The sequence below is a fragment of the Candoia aspera genome, chromosome 8 (genome assembly GCF_035149785.1).
Source record: "Candoia aspera isolate rCanAsp1 chromosome 8, rCanAsp1.hap2, whole genome shotgun sequence".
Taxonomy (NCBI): Eukaryota; Metazoa; Chordata; class Lepidosauria; order Squamata; family Boidae; genus Candoia; species Candoia aspera.
Genome location: NC_086160.1, coordinates 51942532 through 51961765, shown reverse-complemented (window position 1 = coordinate 51961765; position 19234 = coordinate 51942532). Strand labels below are relative to the sequence as shown.

Sequence of the window (19234 nt, the reverse complement as noted above, 5' to 3'; positions counted from 1 at the left end):
TGCAGCCTGGAAAGATACAGAACAGATCTTGAGTTCTTCTCTGGGACAGCCTTTAAAGAATGCTATCATTTCCCCTAAATATATTCTCTTCTCAAAGCTAAATTATCCAGTCCCTACAGTCCTCTACCACCTTTTTAATAGAACATTGTTTCTAGTGCCCCGATCACCCTCACTGAATGTCTTTGAATCTGTTTTAATTTCTTGAATATTTCTTAAAGTATGATGTCTAACCTGCACATACTGCATATAATTAAAGCAGAATGTTCATTTTAAAATCAAATACTGTTCCAACATCCTTTTCACAAATGCTACTAACAGTCTAGGAATCTTGCATCCTATGTATCTGTGCATTTAGTTTTTGTTTCCTAAGTGCGTACGTTTGCACTTGTCTCTGCTAAATTTTATTCAGTTACTTTTAACTGATTTCTCTAACCTATCAAGCTTATTTTATTTATTTATTATTTTCTCTCTCTTTAAGTATTAGTTGACCTATACAATTTTGTTCCATCCACAAATTTGATCAGCATTTCTTACAATCAGCTAACTCATAAATGACAATGTTGAAGAACAGAAAACCCAGGACTGAACTTGATAAAATGCAAAACAAACAATCCTAAATAGTAAGAAGATAATAACAAGTCATAACACAAACATCCTGGCATAGGTATACTAATAAATACATGGAGAAAACATTGATAAAATGTAGAATGAAAGAAAGTAATTTCCTAATAATTGTAAGATACTATTAGACTCTGATTTTTTCCATGACAAATAGTAATGTTTGTGTTTGCTTTCCATATAACATAATTCTCTATTGCACAATTCCAGACACAATAATTCTCTAAGGCATAATGATTCGGAAGTACCCTGTAGTGATCAGTGATACTGGCCATGTAGATAACAGAGCTATTAAATCCATTAATAAGATGTAAAGCATACAGACAGAAAGTGAAGTCCATGTTAAAACTGATATTGGTGTCAAACTACTGAATAATAAAAAAAAGACTTGCAATAAAAAAGCAAGAATTTAACCTGCCAGCAGATGTGTTGCTAGCAGTATGCACAGAGCCATAAATAAATGGATTGAGCAAATGAATAATGCATTGCTGAATGTGTGTGTGTGTGTGTGTTCTTCTGTGACACGGAATTGAAAACAATGTGAAGACTTTGTAAAACTCAGCAACTAAGGATTCTAAACCCTGTAAGTTTAGATCCCTCCATACTACTGGGAGCAGGTAGTCCTTTAAGCAGAAATATGTAAGATGTATTGGTTACCAATATTCTTCCAGGTTCAATTCAAAGTGCTGGTGATGACTTATAAAGCCCTTCATGAGATGCCACCTCTCCCCAATTACATCTACCCATCCCATTAGGTCTGGCGGTAGAGGCATGCTCCAGGTCCTGCCTGCTAGGGAGCGCTCTCTGGCAGGGCCCAGGAAGAGAGCCTTTTCTGCCGTAGTGCCTGCCCTTTGGAATATCATCCCCCCACAGGTCAGATTGGCCCCAAACCTACTGGTTTTCCATAAGGCCTTAAAGACTTGGTTTTGCCATCAGGCTAGGGACCTAGATGTGTGGCAGAGCCGGTATATGAACAAGAACTAACTTTTATTTAATCCCACCTACATGAAACAAAACTTCATAATCCGACAAAGTTCACAGAATTTTCCCCTTCTACCATGCTGCCTTGAGGCCTCAGGTAGTGCCTTCTTCCTCACAGGAAGGAGGAGCTTTCTGCAGATCACTAGTCAGTTGCTCTCCTTTTCTCTTCCGGGATTGATTATTAGATTCAGATTTTTTTTTCTGCCTGCTCACTTTCCACTGCTCTTTTAATTAGGCTAAACTAAATTTCCAGTTTGCAATGAAAACATTTACGGGACCCTGTATTGCTTTTGTTCCTATGTTTTTTCTAAGCCTCTGCTCCTTCTTACACTACAATAACGGGTTAGGCAAAACAGTTTATTTTTGTGGCCAAACACCACTGAATTATATTAAAAATGCTTCTGACTAAAAGATGATTTTTATTATTATTATTATTATTATTATTATTATTATTATTATTATTATTATTAAATCTATATGCCACCCAACTCCCAGCGACTCAGATATATATTGGATATACTGGAAATATGACAAAAGGTATTTTGCATTAAAGGAAAAGTTAAGTAAGTCTTAAATTTTAAACAAAAACAAAGAAAATGCATTTGTGAAATAAGTAGTTGATTCCCAAGGTTGAATTAGGCTCCCCACCTAGCACTAAGTACTGCAGATCCTATACAAACAGTTCAGACAGTAAACTGTTAAGGCAGTTTCTTCTATAGTCATATTTCACCTCTGTCTATCCAAATATCACTGCATGCACTTAGCAAATGAATAATGCTTGACCTGAACTGGATTAGTTAGAAATTCCTTGTATAATATTAAGGATGCTAAGTGATGTTTTTTGCCTGGTAACTTTTTATTTTCCATACATTTGGTTGACAAAGTGAAGGAAAATTAACTTAATAATTTTAAGTAATGCTGTTACTAGCAGAAGTGCATTCAGATATTTGTTCTGAAGCATTTATTATTCCATCAAGTGTTTTTAAAACAATAGTTATTATTTTCATCTTGGATTCAACAGTCTTTCTGCCATGAGTCTTAATGCATTTACTGCCTTGTGCAAGAAGGAGTTGGTTTCCATTTTATTTCCTTTTTATTTTTGTTGAATAACACACTATGTTTTTAACAGAGGCGAATGCAGACCTCTATAGAGTATGACAACAGGAAAGGCAAATTCTGGCATATCAATCCATCCATTTTATTTTGATTAATGATCAGCTTATTACATAAAAACATAATTAATGTCATATGCTTTCTGCTTAGGATATAGGAATGGAAAATGTGCCCAATATCATCAGTGGAGAGAAGGGCAGAAATTTTTATTTATTTATTCCATTTGTATCCCTTATTTCTACCCAGTGGGCACTTAAGCCATCTGCCATCAAATCAAATATGATTAACAGGACAATTGACCAAATAGCTAACTGATTTAATTTTTGTGTCCATATGTGCTTTTTCTTAAGTCACCTCATTCCTAGCAGGTCCTAATATAACAGATTAGTAAATCAATAATAGCAAAATCAAAGCAAGCAAAGAAACAAAGAGTATACTGTTAAATGTTGTTGCAAAGTTATCTATCCTGGCTCTAGGATGTTCTGCTTATTTATTACCCTCTCATTGGTGAGGCCTGGCAAAAGGACCACTGCGTGGGAAGTGGTTTTCTATTTTCTTCCCATCAGGAGTGTGGGGTGGAACCCATGGTGTGTTAAAGATTTCTCCCCTCCCTCTCTCTCAAAAATGGGATAAGAAACTGGAGAAGTCAATCTTGGTATTAGTTCTAAAGTAACCTATCAGCTTAGCTCCACTTATTGGAAGTTCACATGCAGTTATAGTTCATGCATTTTCAAGCTCAGAAAGGAAAATAAAATAAGATTGGCATTCCTGATTAGATCCTCCCAATAGACCATGTTTCCTAGCCCATCCAAGCAATTCACAGGGAAAGCTAAGTGTTTAAAGTCATCCCTAATATGACATCTTTGGTAGCATTCATTATGAAACTTTGCCAGTACTCATCAAACCATGTAAAATAGACAATAGCAGATATGTTTGCCCATGGGAAAAAATCCAATATGATGTGCAAGTTTCCAACTTCTTCAGAACTCTTAATCAAGCAAAACGTTATCCTCCTTCTCCTATCTTTGCAAAAAAAGGCCTTGTTTCCAGTGAATATATTGCATTCTGGGAATGATCACTTTTATTTTGTATTTTTTACACTTAGAGGCTTCTAGGCATTCAAACAGGGTACAAAATACTGTTTTTTCCATTGTAGTCCCTACCCATATTATTATACTCAATTTGAAAATCTAATGGCCTTTTGTTAGATTTAAATGCCCACTCAGTCAGTATTTCTGATGTATTTTGTTCTGATACAATGTTCTGATACAAATGTATTTTTTTGACAGGTAGATTTTGTACCATTTTGGCAAATCAGTTTTTAATTGTATTCCAAAAAAATTGGTACAGATAGAGGACTGGACTATGGTTTCTTTCCTGTCATCCTTTATGTAGCAAATCAATAATTTGTTGAGTTATGTTGAAAAGATCACAGAACTTAGCAAATGGAGGTGGTATAATTGAGTTTATCACACCTATCACATTCCCTCAAGCACATGTAGGATACAATCCCCTGATGTTATGGTTTTATTTCATTCCATATAATCAAAAGAGCTCTGTGAATCTTATATGTATTTATGTCTTTTTGGCACTGAAATGAGAGCATGCTTTCAGAGTTCAAAGTAGTTTTTAACACCAAAGATCAGGTGAGAAAGTAAAAAAAAAGTGGCCTTCAAAAATCCAAAAGGTGTCAAAGACTAATGGCATTTTATATCATTTGAAAAGCAAGAAAAGAGATCAATGCTTGGAACCCATGAACCAGACTGAATGTTTCAAGGTCATGATGTCTATAGGGAAAAGGAATAAATACAAACAGGGTATGCCCAAACTATGCTATATCACCTTTTAGCACCAAATGTTATGTAGGGCAGCATACTTCCCAAAGCTGCCTTTAAGAATAAAGTGGGTTATATTCTATTTCTTATCACTTCAGAACAAAATAGTAGCTGAAAATCTCAGATACATTTTATAGCTTCTCTTCAATTATATAGATATGGATTTATTCATTTCTGTAATTTTAGAATGCTTTAACATAAGTTATAAATGTAGTACTAAGTGAAATTTAAAAAAAAATAATTAAGAAAAAACCCTTGTACATGGACACAGTTCTCCTTTTTTTAGAACAGCTTCTCAGATACTGTTTTGAAAAAAAAACATTAAAATCCATTTCTTACATGTTGAGATCTATCTATCTATCTATCTATCTATCTATCTATCTATCTATCTATCTATCTATCTATTATCTATCTCATTTCCAGATGAGATTTTCTTTGGCCAATGCAGAATAGTGAGGAACAATTTCTTTTTATCTTACTTTTGTTGATAGCCTAGGATTTCATACGCTTTCTTCCAGCTGCAACACAGGATTGGGTCATGTTTAACTTGTGGTCCACAAAGATATCACAAATACTACTGCATTTATTTCTGTCCAGAATGATTCCCCTATCCTACACTGATGCTTGATTTTTGGTATGTACACATAGGTGACTGCATTGCTTCCTGATGAAATTCATCTTGCTGGTTTCTGCCCTTTGTTTCAGCTTGTCAAAATCCTTCTGAATGTTGATACTGTCCTTTAAGATGTTTGCTATTCTACCATCTCCTAGGAAAGTGTACAGCCCTTCAGACAGACAGACAGACAGCCCTTTTCACTGCTGTTAGTCCATATCAGTGTCTGTCTCTGCTACAAGATGGCTGATAAATAAAACCCATTATTGCATCATGCATCAATAAATTCACTGGAATAATTAGGTAAGTGTAATGTAAAAACAGTGGACCCTGAAAACATGTGGGACAAATGCTAAGAAGTAGAAGAGTATAAAATTAATGAATAAAATGATCCATCCTGCATTTCTACACACAAGGTCAAACAGTGAATGTAAGATACATTACCCCAGAGAGTTAATGTTACTTAGCTGCCATTCAATCAATACGAAAAATATATCATTCAGTGATTTCAGTAGGAACTCCTGTAAGATCGAATAACTTAAACTGGATCCAAACCATGAAGGGTCTTACACTGTTTGTGTCTCTGCCACAGATTAAGTTTCTTCTCTGCAGTTACATTGTTTGCAGTCACTTTTTAAATATTCATATAATTGTCTGCAAGTATATAACTAACTACTAGCTTGGAAGTAATCCCCTTGAAGGATTACATAACAAGGTCAACATAAGACCATTCTTTTCACTATTTTTCTCCTTTGTTAGTGAGATTTTGTGAAAGCACATTCAAATAAACAATCTTCCCAAATGCTTTCTAAGGTAATGGAAGCTCTGAAAATTGTGTCACGGCTGTTCTTAAACATTTCAATCAGGTTTTAGTGATCCCATACAACCGGACCATTATCCCAAAATCATTAGTCATCTTGAAATATATGTACCATAACCATACAATATTCCTTAGAAAAAATCCATTCCCCTTATCTCCTTTTGAACTTCTCTTTGTCTTGCTGAAGAGGGTACTTTAACTCATTGGGGAGGGTCATATATATTGATTTTCCAATGTGCCCCAATGTTCTCAGATCTTTAAGTCTCCGTAGTGTTCTCTTACTGTAAACCAGTCACTTTTTTTTTTCAAGGTTTGTGTTCTTTGGGAACAACTGATTAACAAATACTTGAAGGACCAATCTTATATGGAAGCAGATAAAATGAAACCCTAAAGTCCTGAAAGTTCTGCTAAAAGCTAAATGCAAAATATCTATGATTAATCTTAAAGTGCTTTATATGCAGGTATCATTTCTGCTTAGAGCAAACATCTTTTTTTTCCAATAAGAAGATATTGATCACAAAGAGCAAAGAATATTAAAGATGTGCCTCCGGGCAGCTCCATGCTTGAATCCCCACTCAGTGGGAAAGAAGTGGCAATGACTGTAATGTTTTTTACTCCTGCTCCATACTTTGCAAGTGATGCAAGAAACTGAAAAGTATAACAAAGAGATTTGATTGGTGCACCTGTTACAAGAATATATAAAATAATCAATGCCTTGGCTTATATTCTTTTACTGTGTGACCCTTGGTTGCAGTACAATCGGGAAATAAGTAAATCTGGTACACTCTCGCAAGAGGTTGCCAAGAGGAGGCAGTTAACTTGCAGCTAGGGATCTGGCCTGAAATGGAAAGGTCAGACACAGAGGAAATTGGACCCTCAGAAATGCTAAGGTAAGCAGAGGCAGAGAATAAAGGAAGCAATAAAGTGTCTTTTGATACACAGCTTGCAGTCAGTAAGGAAATCAGAATTGGACATCGGTAGAAGGAAAGCAGCCTGACCCAAAGATTAGAAAGGGAAGAATGAAAACTCAGAGTTAGAAACGGAATGGAAAGCTGTGGAGCGGTGGGTGCACACATGCAGAGAGAACAAGAGAGAAGAACAGAACTTTAGCCTGGAAGGTGGAAGATGGGCACCCTAAGGAGATGAAGAGAATAAAAGACAATGCCTATACTAAGGCAAAGAGGAGGACAACCCGTGAGTAAATAAGAAGTCAGAGGAGGAAAGGCATAAGGCTTTTCTTCCTGCCGCATTTTGCCCAGCTGGGATTCCATTCCCGGGGCCTATTAAGAGAATAAGGGCGGTTTGTGAGATGCAAAGGAATCCGGAAATTGGCTGGCATCCTTGGCCATAGTGGAACGATGCTGTCAAGGTTTCCCCAGCTAGGAAGACATCAATAAATCATCTGGAGGAGGAGAGGACTGGAGTCCTGACCCAGTGGAAGGGATCAAACAACCAGATAAGTTGCTACCAGAGGCTTTTGCAGTGAGCATTTTGCCAAGGCAGTGGGGAGAGTTTGTATGTTGTGAGTATGTATGTGCTTTTTATGAATACTACACTTTTAAGGAGACAGTTGAGCCTGTTCTGTATGAACTGCAAGCTCTCAGCAAGCCACTCCACATGTTCAAATTATTATGGGTGACTTGCAGTTTAGTCTGCATCCATCACGCTCCCAGTCAACCCTTATGTCCAGATCAGAGCAGGTGCATACGCCACCCTGTCCAGGTAGCAAAAAATATAGTTAGGTGTTTATTTATTAAACATTAGCAAACATAACACTTAACTAGCAAAATGGGACAAAAGGCAAGCAAAAGCAGGAAGAGATAAAGAAACACGAACAACTGGTAATCCTCCCAGGCGTGAAGGGCCAGTTGGGTGATCAGTTTTGGCTGTTTTGTTATGTTGCTTGGTAGCGTAGGAGATGATAGAGGGTTGTTGTTTATTGTTTGTTTTTAATGCTGTACGCCACCCAGTGTCATGCTGTTGAGTTGGGTGACCTTACAAATCTTGTAAATAAATAAGCAGGCAAGAGATAAAAGGGCAGAAGACTTAACAACAATATCCACCTCATCTGTATCTATCTATATAGCAAAAGGCATAGAACTTTTCAATGGCCCTGGAAATAATACTATGGGTAATTAGCATGGAGAGTCCCAAAGGGAATGACCTTTAACTATTCCAGCTTTAACCCTTATTTGTACATAATGGTAGAATAGAGATGGAATGTGGGATACCAGGTGAGCACTCTTCTCTTCTGCACTATTATACAGTTTGGTGGATGGGATGATGTATCCAACAACAAGGACATTCTTGTGCCATGTGATGCTGCCTGTATATCTATAATGCTATTGTTTTTCTAAGGGAAATTGTAAAATTGTTTTTGGCTGTTCATAATTAGAGGTTGAACATTTTTGCTATTGAAAACCTTAGGTGGGAGAAGGCAAACGACTCCTTAGAGGCCCACCACCACCACTGTTGGGATATTTTGACAGAGGGCTTTTATTTATTTTTGTAAAGTGATTTACAAGGTCTTTTTGGGAGGTCTATGGAGAAATCAGTTCTTCAAATTCAGGATTAGTTTGTGTTGTGTTATAGTAGGGGCTGCAATTCTTATTCCTCATAATTGCTTTCTTCTGGACAACCATATAGCTCAGGGATAATCAATATAATTAATGATATTAATCAACTACTTACATTGTATTTATTAACAAAATAACTAGATTCATATATTCAAACCTAGTCTAAATCTAGGTTTGCTGCAGCTAAAACAATTAGCAAGATTTCTACAAAACAACAATTGGTAAGATTTCCACATACAGTAAATCTCTTGTGGTGGAGAGGGGAACAGATCTACATGGGGATGGTTGCTATCTTAGACCACTCCTCCCACATATGGACTGTATCAGATTCTCCTGCCACGTGGAGTTTTTACTTTTTTACCCATATTTATATTTATTTATTAGAGTAATGTTATATTTGTATAATCTATTTATACTGTATGGTTGTTGTTTTAATCAATTATTGTAAACTGCCCAGAGTGCCCCGATGGGAGGAGATGGGCAGGGACAAATAAAATAAATAAATAAATAAATTTATGGTTTACAATGACAGTAGTTTCCAGATTAGTAAAGGTAAAGGTTTCCCTTGACATTAAGTCCAGTCGTGTCCGACTCTAGGGGGCAGTGCTCATCTCCGTTTCAAAGCCGAAGAGCCGGCGTTTGTCTGTAGACACTCCCGTGGTCATGTGGCCGGCATGACTACACGGAATGCCGTTACCTACCCGCCGAAGCGGTACCTATTAATCTACTCACATTTGCATGTTTTCGAACTGCTAGGTTGGCAGGAGCTGGGACTAGCAACAGGAACTCACCACGTCACACGGATTCGAACCGCTGACCTTCCGATTGGCAAGTAAGCCAAAATCCAAACATACCTTATTATGGCTTAGTACAAGTTATGAATCTGCCCAATACCTTTGTGATGAGGATGTCAGACACAATGTACTAGTAACAGCATCAGTATAGCAGGATAACTGCCCAGAGTCCCCCGTTGGGGAAGATAGGCGATGATATAAATTTAAATAATAAATAAATAATAAATAAATAAACTAATCCCTATGGCTACATGGGAGCATTCCCCCATTTTTTGGCCTAACTAACTAATTGGGATTATTCAAGCCCTCCCTCTGTTGGATACTGAACAAATTTGGTCATTTTAAAACATACTGGGAAATCAAGGCTAGGAAAAAGTGGGCTTTACTATTTCTCCATAGCTTTTAATTGAAGTTTGGGAGTAGATCATTTTGCTTCAGGTTGTCTTGTATTTATGTACAAATAGGCAAAACATTTAACTAGGAAATTGTGCTAGTTCTTTATTTCTGTTTCTGTGTTGTGCTAACATCTAAACATTGTTTATCTCTATACAAATTAAGAAACTTTGTGTAACTCGAGCATTTATGCACACTAAATGCAAGTACAGAAATATACATTTTCCTCCTTTTCTAGAACATTTTTGGGATCACTAATATTTTGTACACTTGCCTTGTAATCTTTAACATTTTAGACATATAGCACTTGTTTCATTTGTAGCAAAGGGCTCTTGTGATTTACCCAGAGCACTGCATTTTCTTTGGAGAATTTTCTTTTGTTCACTGAGTTACCAGCTTTTTTCCCCTCTGACTTGGGCAGTACTGTAATTTCTACAGTTTCAGTATTTGCCTTTGGATGACTCTTGTTGGTATTTAGAAAGGCCCTGAAGACGTGGCTTTTTCCTTGAGCACTGGGTCAGGATGTTAGTGTGTTTTATGAATAATTGATCCTGACATTATATGTGTTTATATCTGGCTTTTTATTATGTATTTTTCAGTGTTTTAAATTTGTCAGCCACCCAGAGTTACTTGGCAAATGGGTGGCCACATAAATAATTAAATAATATTTAATATTTAAACTTCAGAAGCATTTTTTTACATTTTTAAATAAAGCTTGATTTTGTTTATCTCTTGTGAGATTGGTCTATCTCCCAAGAGGAAAGAAGCACTCTAGCCATGTGCTGTTGTATTACATAGCGAAGAATTTGAAATAATAGCGTTTGTCCTTTTAATTACAGAACTTGAAAGGCAGTACAGATTCAAGAGTCCTCTCTCATACATTGGAATTAGTGGACAGACTTCAGGTGAGGCAGCCCTGGAAGACAAGCAGTGGCAGCAGGGACTACCAAACTGGTACCCTAAACCAGGAGCTAGGGCTAGCATCTGAAAACTCAGAAGAGGGCTTCTCACGAGAAATATGTGTGATCTCCAGCCTTACCCTGTGGGCTCAGCCAGTCTGCTGTATACCTATAGCTGTGTGTGACTAGAAGAATGAAACAGCACAACCCATTAGTAGAAATCAAATTTTGGTAATATCCCACTCACTTTTTAAATATAAAAAATAAATCCAATCCCAGCAGAAATCTGTGAGGGCAAATTCTTAGGAGGCCCCAAGAGAAATCAGCCAAGCTCTAACTGAGTAAGAGCATTTGAGGTTGAGGGAGGAGCATGAAGTATATTTTTTGGAAATTTAGACTGAACATCTTCCAGAGTACAAGGATCCTTATAGACAGAGCTGATTACAATATAACAGCAAGCCCAAAACCTTGGCTTTTTATAATTTAATTGCTGCAGCAATGTAGTTATTGCCCTGACAGCATACATACAGTATTTAAGGATTGTGTCAGAGACTTTTGGGTCTCTTATAGAGAAGTGCTCAACTGATTATTCTAGCAGGTGGAAATTTGGATATGTATGCCTGGATACTTAAAGTCCTTAACTGGTCAACTGGCCTTTTATTAAGTTTCCATCTAACAGAGGCCTGAAAATGCTTTCTAGAGAAGACTAAAACCTTAGTTTCTGAATAATTAATTTCAAGAGCAGTAAGTAAGCAGTAAGCAGTAAGGGGACGCGGTGGTGCTGCGGGTTAAACCGCTGAGCTACTGAGCTTGCCGATCGGAAGGTCGGAGGTTCGAATCCGTGTGATGGGGTGAGCTCCCATTGCTAGTCCCAGCTCCTGCCAACCTAGCAGTTCGAAAACATGCAAATGTGAGTAGATTAATAGGCACTGCTTCAGCGGGCAGGTAACGGCGTTCCATGTAGTCATGCCGGCCACATGACCACGGAAGTGTCTATGGACAAACGCCGGCTCTTTGGCTTTGAAACGGAGATGAGCACTGCCCCCTAGAGTCGGACACGACTGGACTTAATGTCAAGGGAAAACTTTACCTTTACCTAAGTTGATAATGCAACTAGGTGCCTACAAAGGCCCACTTGAGCTACAGATAGGATTTCCACATCATCTGGATAAAGAAGAATGGAAATATGTTGATTGGCAAAATTTAGACGGTGAAGCTCTGGCTTAGCAAGGACTGCAACAATGCCATTAATATAGAAATTAAACAGTAAGGGAGAAAAATCAGTGTCCCTGGTTCACCTATTCTATTGGATAGGTTTACCTCATTCCTGAGGAAACAAATTCACTCTGATTTGACTTATTGGGCTTTTCACTTCTGGTTGTATCCTCCCACAGCCCAGTTAAGGTCTTTGTTTAATTTACAGGATAGGGATTACACACTCCCATTATGGTGCAACTGCTGGTCCCACTAGGATGATCCCTAGATACTTTTATAACATCTTACTAAGACTTGCTAATACACCTATTTATGGTCAAACTGCATACTGCAAAATAATACAAAATCACGCATCTTATTTATTTTGCCACAACACTAGCCTTACTCATTTTGGTGTAGTGGAGAGCCAGTTTGGTCTAGTGGTTAAGGTGCTGGGCTAGAAACCAGGAGACCTAGAGTTCTAGTCCTGCCTTAGGCATGAAAGCCAGCTGGGTGACCTTGGGCCAGTCACTCTCTCTCAGCCCAACCCACCTCAGAGGGTGGTTGTTGTGGGGAAAATAGGAGGAGGAAGGAGTAATAGGTATATTCCCTGCCTTGAGTTATTTATAAAAATAATAAAGGCGGGATAGAAAATAAATTTTAAAAAATACTGCATACAACTAAAACCTTCTCAATGATGTATAGTGTGTGTGTGTATATTAACCCTCCTCCATTTTTGCCTTAAAATTGTTTAAGACTACAGTACTAAAGTATATTAAAATATAGTATCACTCAAAATTCAAAATAGCAACCAGTAGCTAAAAACTATAGTTAAAATTCTTTGAAGTTCTCTAATTTGATTTAAAGTAAGAAAGAACAGGATAGATTTTTGCCTGTCATTTCTAAGACAGCAAAGATGCTAGGAAAATAGGCCTAGAGAGAGTATTATAATGGAAATGACTATCACATATTCCCCAATCTAATCACTTGCCTAATGTCAGTTTATAAAAAGTTTGCAAGTTCCTGAAGGAAGCTTTGGTCCTTTAGATTCTCTGGTTTTGTATGATTCTATTTAATTTACTTCCTGTTTAGAAAGAGATTTAGCAGAATCTCAAAAGGAAAGTACTACTATATAGAAACCAAATAGAATGACACCACTCACATAGTGGCTGTTTCCTGGTGCTCAGTGTAATACTGCATAGGATACCTGCTGTGTAAAAACAGAGAAATTTCTCCACCCTCCAAGAGGAGGATATTAGTGGAATTCATGTAAAACCCTGCACATGAGAGCATGACATAATGTTGTCATCTGTATCTCTCTGCTCTGAGAGCTTAAGGGAAGGTCAACTGTGTATACATTCTGATATTAGCTAAACTAATAGCTCTCTGAAAACAATATTATCTGAATTTGTATGAGTATCATATTTAAGTCAAAAATTCCTTGGATCACGTTTGTCCACATGGATAACCAAGACCAAGGGACAGAAGACTGTTCTGAAAACATCATGCAGTCACCTTCTGAACTAGAACATAAACCTTATATGAAAGTAACCAAAGAGTCATGTTTTATATATTCTTAATAAAGCATGCATTATTTACTCAACAACGGACTGTTTAACAAAGAATCCTATGGTTTTTATTAATATTCATGCTTGGCTTCATGAAGAAACAACTGGACTTTGAAATGTATGTTTCCCACCTGTTGTCCTGGCCAAGACACAAAACAAATCAAATGATAAACAGGAAGAAGCTAGGTTGCATACAAAAATTACATACATAGATAGGAAAACAATTATTTTATGATATTTAGAGCAGGGTTTCTCAACCAGGTTTCCATAGAAAACTAGGGTTCCATGAGAGGTCACTAGGGGTTCCCTGGGATATCATGATTTATTTAAAAAAAAAAAATTCTAATTCAGACAACTTCACATTAAAAAGGTAAGTTCTTTATTTTTAGTTAAGAAAAACTGTTAATGCATATATATACGCCTACCCATGAAACAAATACAATATTTTTGTAACTGCTGGCCTATATTTGAGTCTGAATGTGCAGGGATTCCCCGAGGCCTGAAAAATATTTCAAGGGTTCCTCCAGGGTCAAAAGGATGAGAAAGGCTGTTTTAGAGTATAATCTAAATATTTTCAAAGTATCATCTAAGCATTTTCAAAGGAACCCCTAAAAAGTGTTCATCCTGAACTGGATAAATTGTTGATGTAGTTAAATTAAAAATAATAATTTGCTAGATATTTGCTCATATTTAGACAATTCCAAAGAAGGATTTACTTACACATACTGCTTGTGCTATTTGTTAATTTTTAATCTTTAAATGTGATATATAAATCTTTCCCAGTTTCTTTTCTGGGATCCTTAAGGATACTCTCCAAAATAACTTTCTTTCATTTTAATAATTAAAACTTAGCACAAGGCAAACTCCAGTGACTCTAGTGCTAGTGCTACAAGGCCAGTTAGTTAACTGTTTCTTCTAGTGATCAATTGATCTACTGAGGTCTATGAAATCCAGAGTTCATTCACAGGTCCACCAAGCTGATGGTGGCTTAGTGCTAAAATGTTGAAGATCACAGACATAATAGATTGTTTTATCAAATCCATATGTCTCAATTATCTTAGGGAACCAGGAATGTTAAAGACAAATCTGGTACCTGAGTACAAATAAATCCAGTTAGCTTAACTCTGAATGCAAGAAGTACAGTAATAGTAGACAGCCAATGTGTTGGAGTGGACCACACTGTACTGATGAGATCTGGGTTTCAACACATCATGAAAAATGGTGGATAATTTCAGGCTAATGAAAATTATTCAGACTAGGATCTCTTGAAAGAAAGTTCTGAGGACACATGGGAAAAATGAAACCCTAAAAACCTGGGATTTTTAAAAAGGCAATCAAATAATGATTTTAAAAGCTAGCTTCCATTCTTTAAATAGTTCTAAGGAGGAAGTTTGCAAAATTTAGGACAGAGAATTGAGAAGTATTTTAGGACTCTGATGCTTTGTCTGTTAGAAATTTATCAGAGAAGAGATCTCATCAATTCTCATCTTACCTTCACATCTTTTACATTCATCCTTGTTCCTTCTTTTCCAACAAAGATGTCATCGATGTCAACAAGAATGTATCTGTCCAAGGACAATGTAAGCCTTTTCCCTGTCAAGAAGGAGATGGCATCTATAAAAATGAGTTTGTGCAGCCAAAAGTTCAAGTTGTTTCCAAAAAGGACTCTTTGAATTCCATCATGAAGTCCCAGGTCCTGAATCACTGTAGCATAGAGATTGAGCTTTGGAAGTGATGCTGGGAATGGTTTGGATGCTTGCAATTCTGTTAAAAGCACTGGTTGATAAGTTGAGTGGTTATATTGGAAAACCGTCCAGTCATCACCAGGTAATGGGCCTTTCTTAACCCTTGGGGCTTTGGTTATATGCAATAGAGGGGACTGGGGGTTTACTAAGCAATCCTGCAGAGCTATATTATTGTGAAGATGTAATGGGAATCCTTTGAGCTTAGTACTTGACAAGCTATTCTCGTTGGCTTTATGAAAACCAATTATGCTAACACTGTATTCCACACAGTATTTTTCCAGGAGTTCTCTGTTCCATGAATCCATGGATGTGTATTTCAAAATATTTTCATATATTACAAGGATGTATTTCCCTTTGCCGTTATCAGCCAGGGGTGGAATATCCCCTTTCCCAGATGCAATCACCATGTGATACTGAAACCGACTAGACTCCAGGATGGCAATGATGTCTTGACCAAGCTGAGAGTACTGGCTTTCAACAAAGAGCAGCACTGTAACCTCAGTCCTAGTTGGATCGATTGGCTTCACTGTTTTAAGTTCTATTGTTCTGTAGGGCAAAAGTTTAAGATCCTCACACTCTATTTCTCCAGTGGTATCAGTGAGGGCAATTTCTTGCTTGTGATCTGTATACAAATAATAAGCAGATATGACTATGCTCACTAAACAGAAGGTGGCTAATAGAATTACAAGTGTTCGGAAACTCCTACGAAGTTTCATGATCAGATTCATCTTTGTTTTGTGTTCTTTTTTTGCAGCAAAATATTTCTTTTGTTTAATCCTCCCCCAAACTTCTGACAATTGGCTTTTTCCTGTTAAAGTGCCATCATAAATAGACCTCAAGATGGTATTAATACCACTCTCCAAACATTCATGTGACCATTGCAATGCATTTATTGGGGAAAAGGCAAAGACTATGAAATTCCAAGTCCTGGAAGTCCAAAGAGATAGAAATCTATATTGAAAGCAGGGTTCTCTGAATGCACCAATTGCCAATAATCAATGGAGAAGACACTTAGCATTATCTGCAACAAAAGGAGAAATGAGAGTAGGTTAAGAAAATCCATATAGCAATTAAAATGTGTTAATTAAGTACGCTAGTAACCTCTATTAAAAGAAAAATAAATTCCACATATGAACATTTTTATTGATTCCAAGAGAGAAAATGACAATGGGATGTCTTCTTGGTAAAATTTATGTATGAAGAACATGCCTGTCATTTACAGTTGTTATCCAAAACACTCATTATTTACTTCAAGCCTATGTTCTTCATGCTATATAAAAGCACAATTAATGATACTTCTCATATTCTATGAGACACAACAGAAAGTAGCATCAGCTGGTCAGGATTTTTATATTTATATAAATTTATATTTCCAGGTATCAGAAATTCATTTTATTAAGACCCAGGCAACAAGAGAATGGGGACAATTTTCATGTTGGTTTACAACTGGTCCTTCAACTTCTCTCATGCTGGCATTCCTGAATCTACTGGCCAGACTAATCAAATTTAATCAGCCTTTGGCTTCACTGGAGTTACAGGAGATTATTTCCAATTCACCTGGAATGCATCAGGTTGGAGAATTCTGAAATTACTTATACCATGTGACCTATTTTCTTGTACATCAGAAAATGCTATAAACAACTTGCCACAAATAGCCTGCTGAAATATCCCATTCAGTTTGTTGGCAGAGAAATTGAGTAGCAGATTTTAAAAAAAAAAAATTCTGGGAAAGGAGAAATTCTCCAACCATTTCTCTGGGGTGAGATCCCCTCTTGGCAAGGTCAGTAGCACAACTAATAGAAAAACCCAAAGGAGGAGTTGCCCATGAGACTTTTCCTTAGATATAATTGAAGTGTGGGAAGCTAGAAAGGCCACAGACCATCAGAAAAGAATTTCTACAGTGAAATAGGAACATTCACACTCATATCCTTGGCCAGTTCATAAGTAAATCAATGCAAAACTACCACACTCTACATATGAGAATTTATCTGAAATAGTTTTAAAGCAGAATAGCATCATATTTAACAAGAACTGGAATAAAAAGAAATGCAGAACTTAAAGTAGTAAGCATTTATGTATTTGTGTGATTTGTAGTCAAATAGTGCTATATGAATGACTGGCTGGGGAATTGTGGGAGTTGAAGTCCACACATCTTAAAATTGCTGAGGTTGAGAAACACTGCCTTAACCTCTGTTCTCATGCCTTCATTAACTAATGCTGATTTTCAGAATGTTTTGTGAAAAAGCACTACACCCTCATCTTCAGTTGTATAGGGTATGGATTGAGGTCACTCTAACTATTTTATGACATAAAAATATAAATAGGATATTTTAATTGCTTCAAATATATTGCTATTTAAATGGACAAACATGATTGTTTAGTAAATGCCAAAAAGAGTCAAAATGTTGTATTATTTGTATAATACTATTTTCAAAACGTTTTACATACTCAATTCTAGAATTGTTGGTTTGATCCTCTACTCTGTTCAGGAGTCATTAATAAAAAGGGTATTTGAAAGGTAGAGGGCCTAGGACTACTTATTACCTGCCACTTGACACATCATTTTGATGCGTATTTTTGAGGCAGCTTTCCCTGTGCATCCAGTCCATATTTAAGATATTTCCAGTTTTCCATTTTTGTGAGGAAATAAAGAAAATATGATCATAAATAGATATACATACTTCTACTGCTGGCAGTAACTTTTTAATTCGTCCACAATTGATAGCATCAGCCTGATTATTCCAAATGCCTTATAAATTGTTTACTAAGCACTATTGTTTCAACTGCTTTCTTTATATCGAGTTATACTGTAGGTAAATCAAAAAAGCAAAACACAAGGATGCATTTCAATGCTGACAATGATAAATAACTACAACTTAACTCCTGAAGTTTATCAAATCACACACAAGACTTGGGGTTTACAATCACATTAAGGATACGTGCTGCCCTGAATAAACCAATCAATTGTCCTTGAAACAGCAGGAGAAGCAGCAACAACAAATCTTTTGCATATTTGTTAAGGAAAACATTCTGAATTTTTAAATTAAACCCCATTTGGTTTTCACAGCAGAATTTTTTTTCAGCACTAGAGGGCAATATATTCCTGCTTCTTTCCAAACAAGAATAGGTATCAGAATATCACCTGTTTATCTAGAAGGACTAGTTATAAAACAAATACATATGTAATAATCCCAGAGATTACAACAGTCTAAAGGTAAAATATCCATACTGGAGTTCACTGCTAAATCAATATAATTTACTGCTCATAAATGATTTTACAAGCATTTTCATACTTGGAGTATTTCTTACTCTTGGCCTGTAAAAGTAGTTAAGACATTAATAGGCTATCATTTCCTCTCTTTCATGCAGTTACATACTAAATTATGGAAGAAAGAAAAATAAATCTGTTTTAGAAGTCTGTGGATAATGTAGATAACCTCTACCTGTATTTTGACAGATGGAAGTTTCGTTATGTAATTTAGAAATAATAAAAATAAAGAAGACTGATTTCTAGGTTTATAAAGTATTTCAAAACAACCTGGAATCTGAATTACAGTAACTACAAAATGAGTGTGCTTCTCATTAAAGTAAATGAAATTTTAAAGGTCTCATTGTGGCTAGCCTTAAGCTATGATCCAGAACTGATAGATAAAGTTGAAAGTAATGACAACAGGTCTGAAAACATCATAACTCTTGAATTATGAACACATACAGTATGAGTAGTCCTACTTTTTCTGAATAAATTCAGATTATTCAAGTAGAATTTTTTTCCCATGTATGCACATCCACTTTCTTAAAAATATATTTCCTTTCCTCTTGTTTGCATGACACAGGCCACGCAGCTCCTAAACATTTATAATTGGGTGGGTGCCCTTGGGCCAGTCACTGTCTCTCAGCCCAACTCACCTCACAGGGTTGTTGTTGTGGGAAAAATAGGAGGAGGAAGGAGTAATAGGTATGTTCTCCACCTTGAGTTATTTATAAAAGTAGTAAAGGCGGGATAGAAAATAAATAAATAAATACATAATAATTAATAATAAATAATATCTCCAAAGATTTCAGCAGAAACTGTAAAGAAAGACTGT

General features: G+C 36.4%; 1 protein-coding gene across 1 annotated transcript in view; it reads right to left on the bottom strand.

Moving 5' to 3' along the window:
* The window catches only part of LOC134502169 (bifunctional heparan sulfate N-deacetylase/N-sulfotransferase 4), a 131357-nt gene extending 115230 nt beyond the window's left edge, over positions 1 to 16127 (bottom strand). Inside the window, exon 1 of the mRNA XM_063310368.1 lies at positions 14897 to 16127. Coding sequence (XP_063166438.1) covers positions 14897 to 15877 — 981 coding nt within the window. The 5' untranslated portion in view covers positions 15878 to 16127. The remainder of the gene's footprint in view (positions 1 to 14896) is intronic.
* Between the last annotated feature and the right edge of the window lie 3107 nt (positions 16128 to 19234).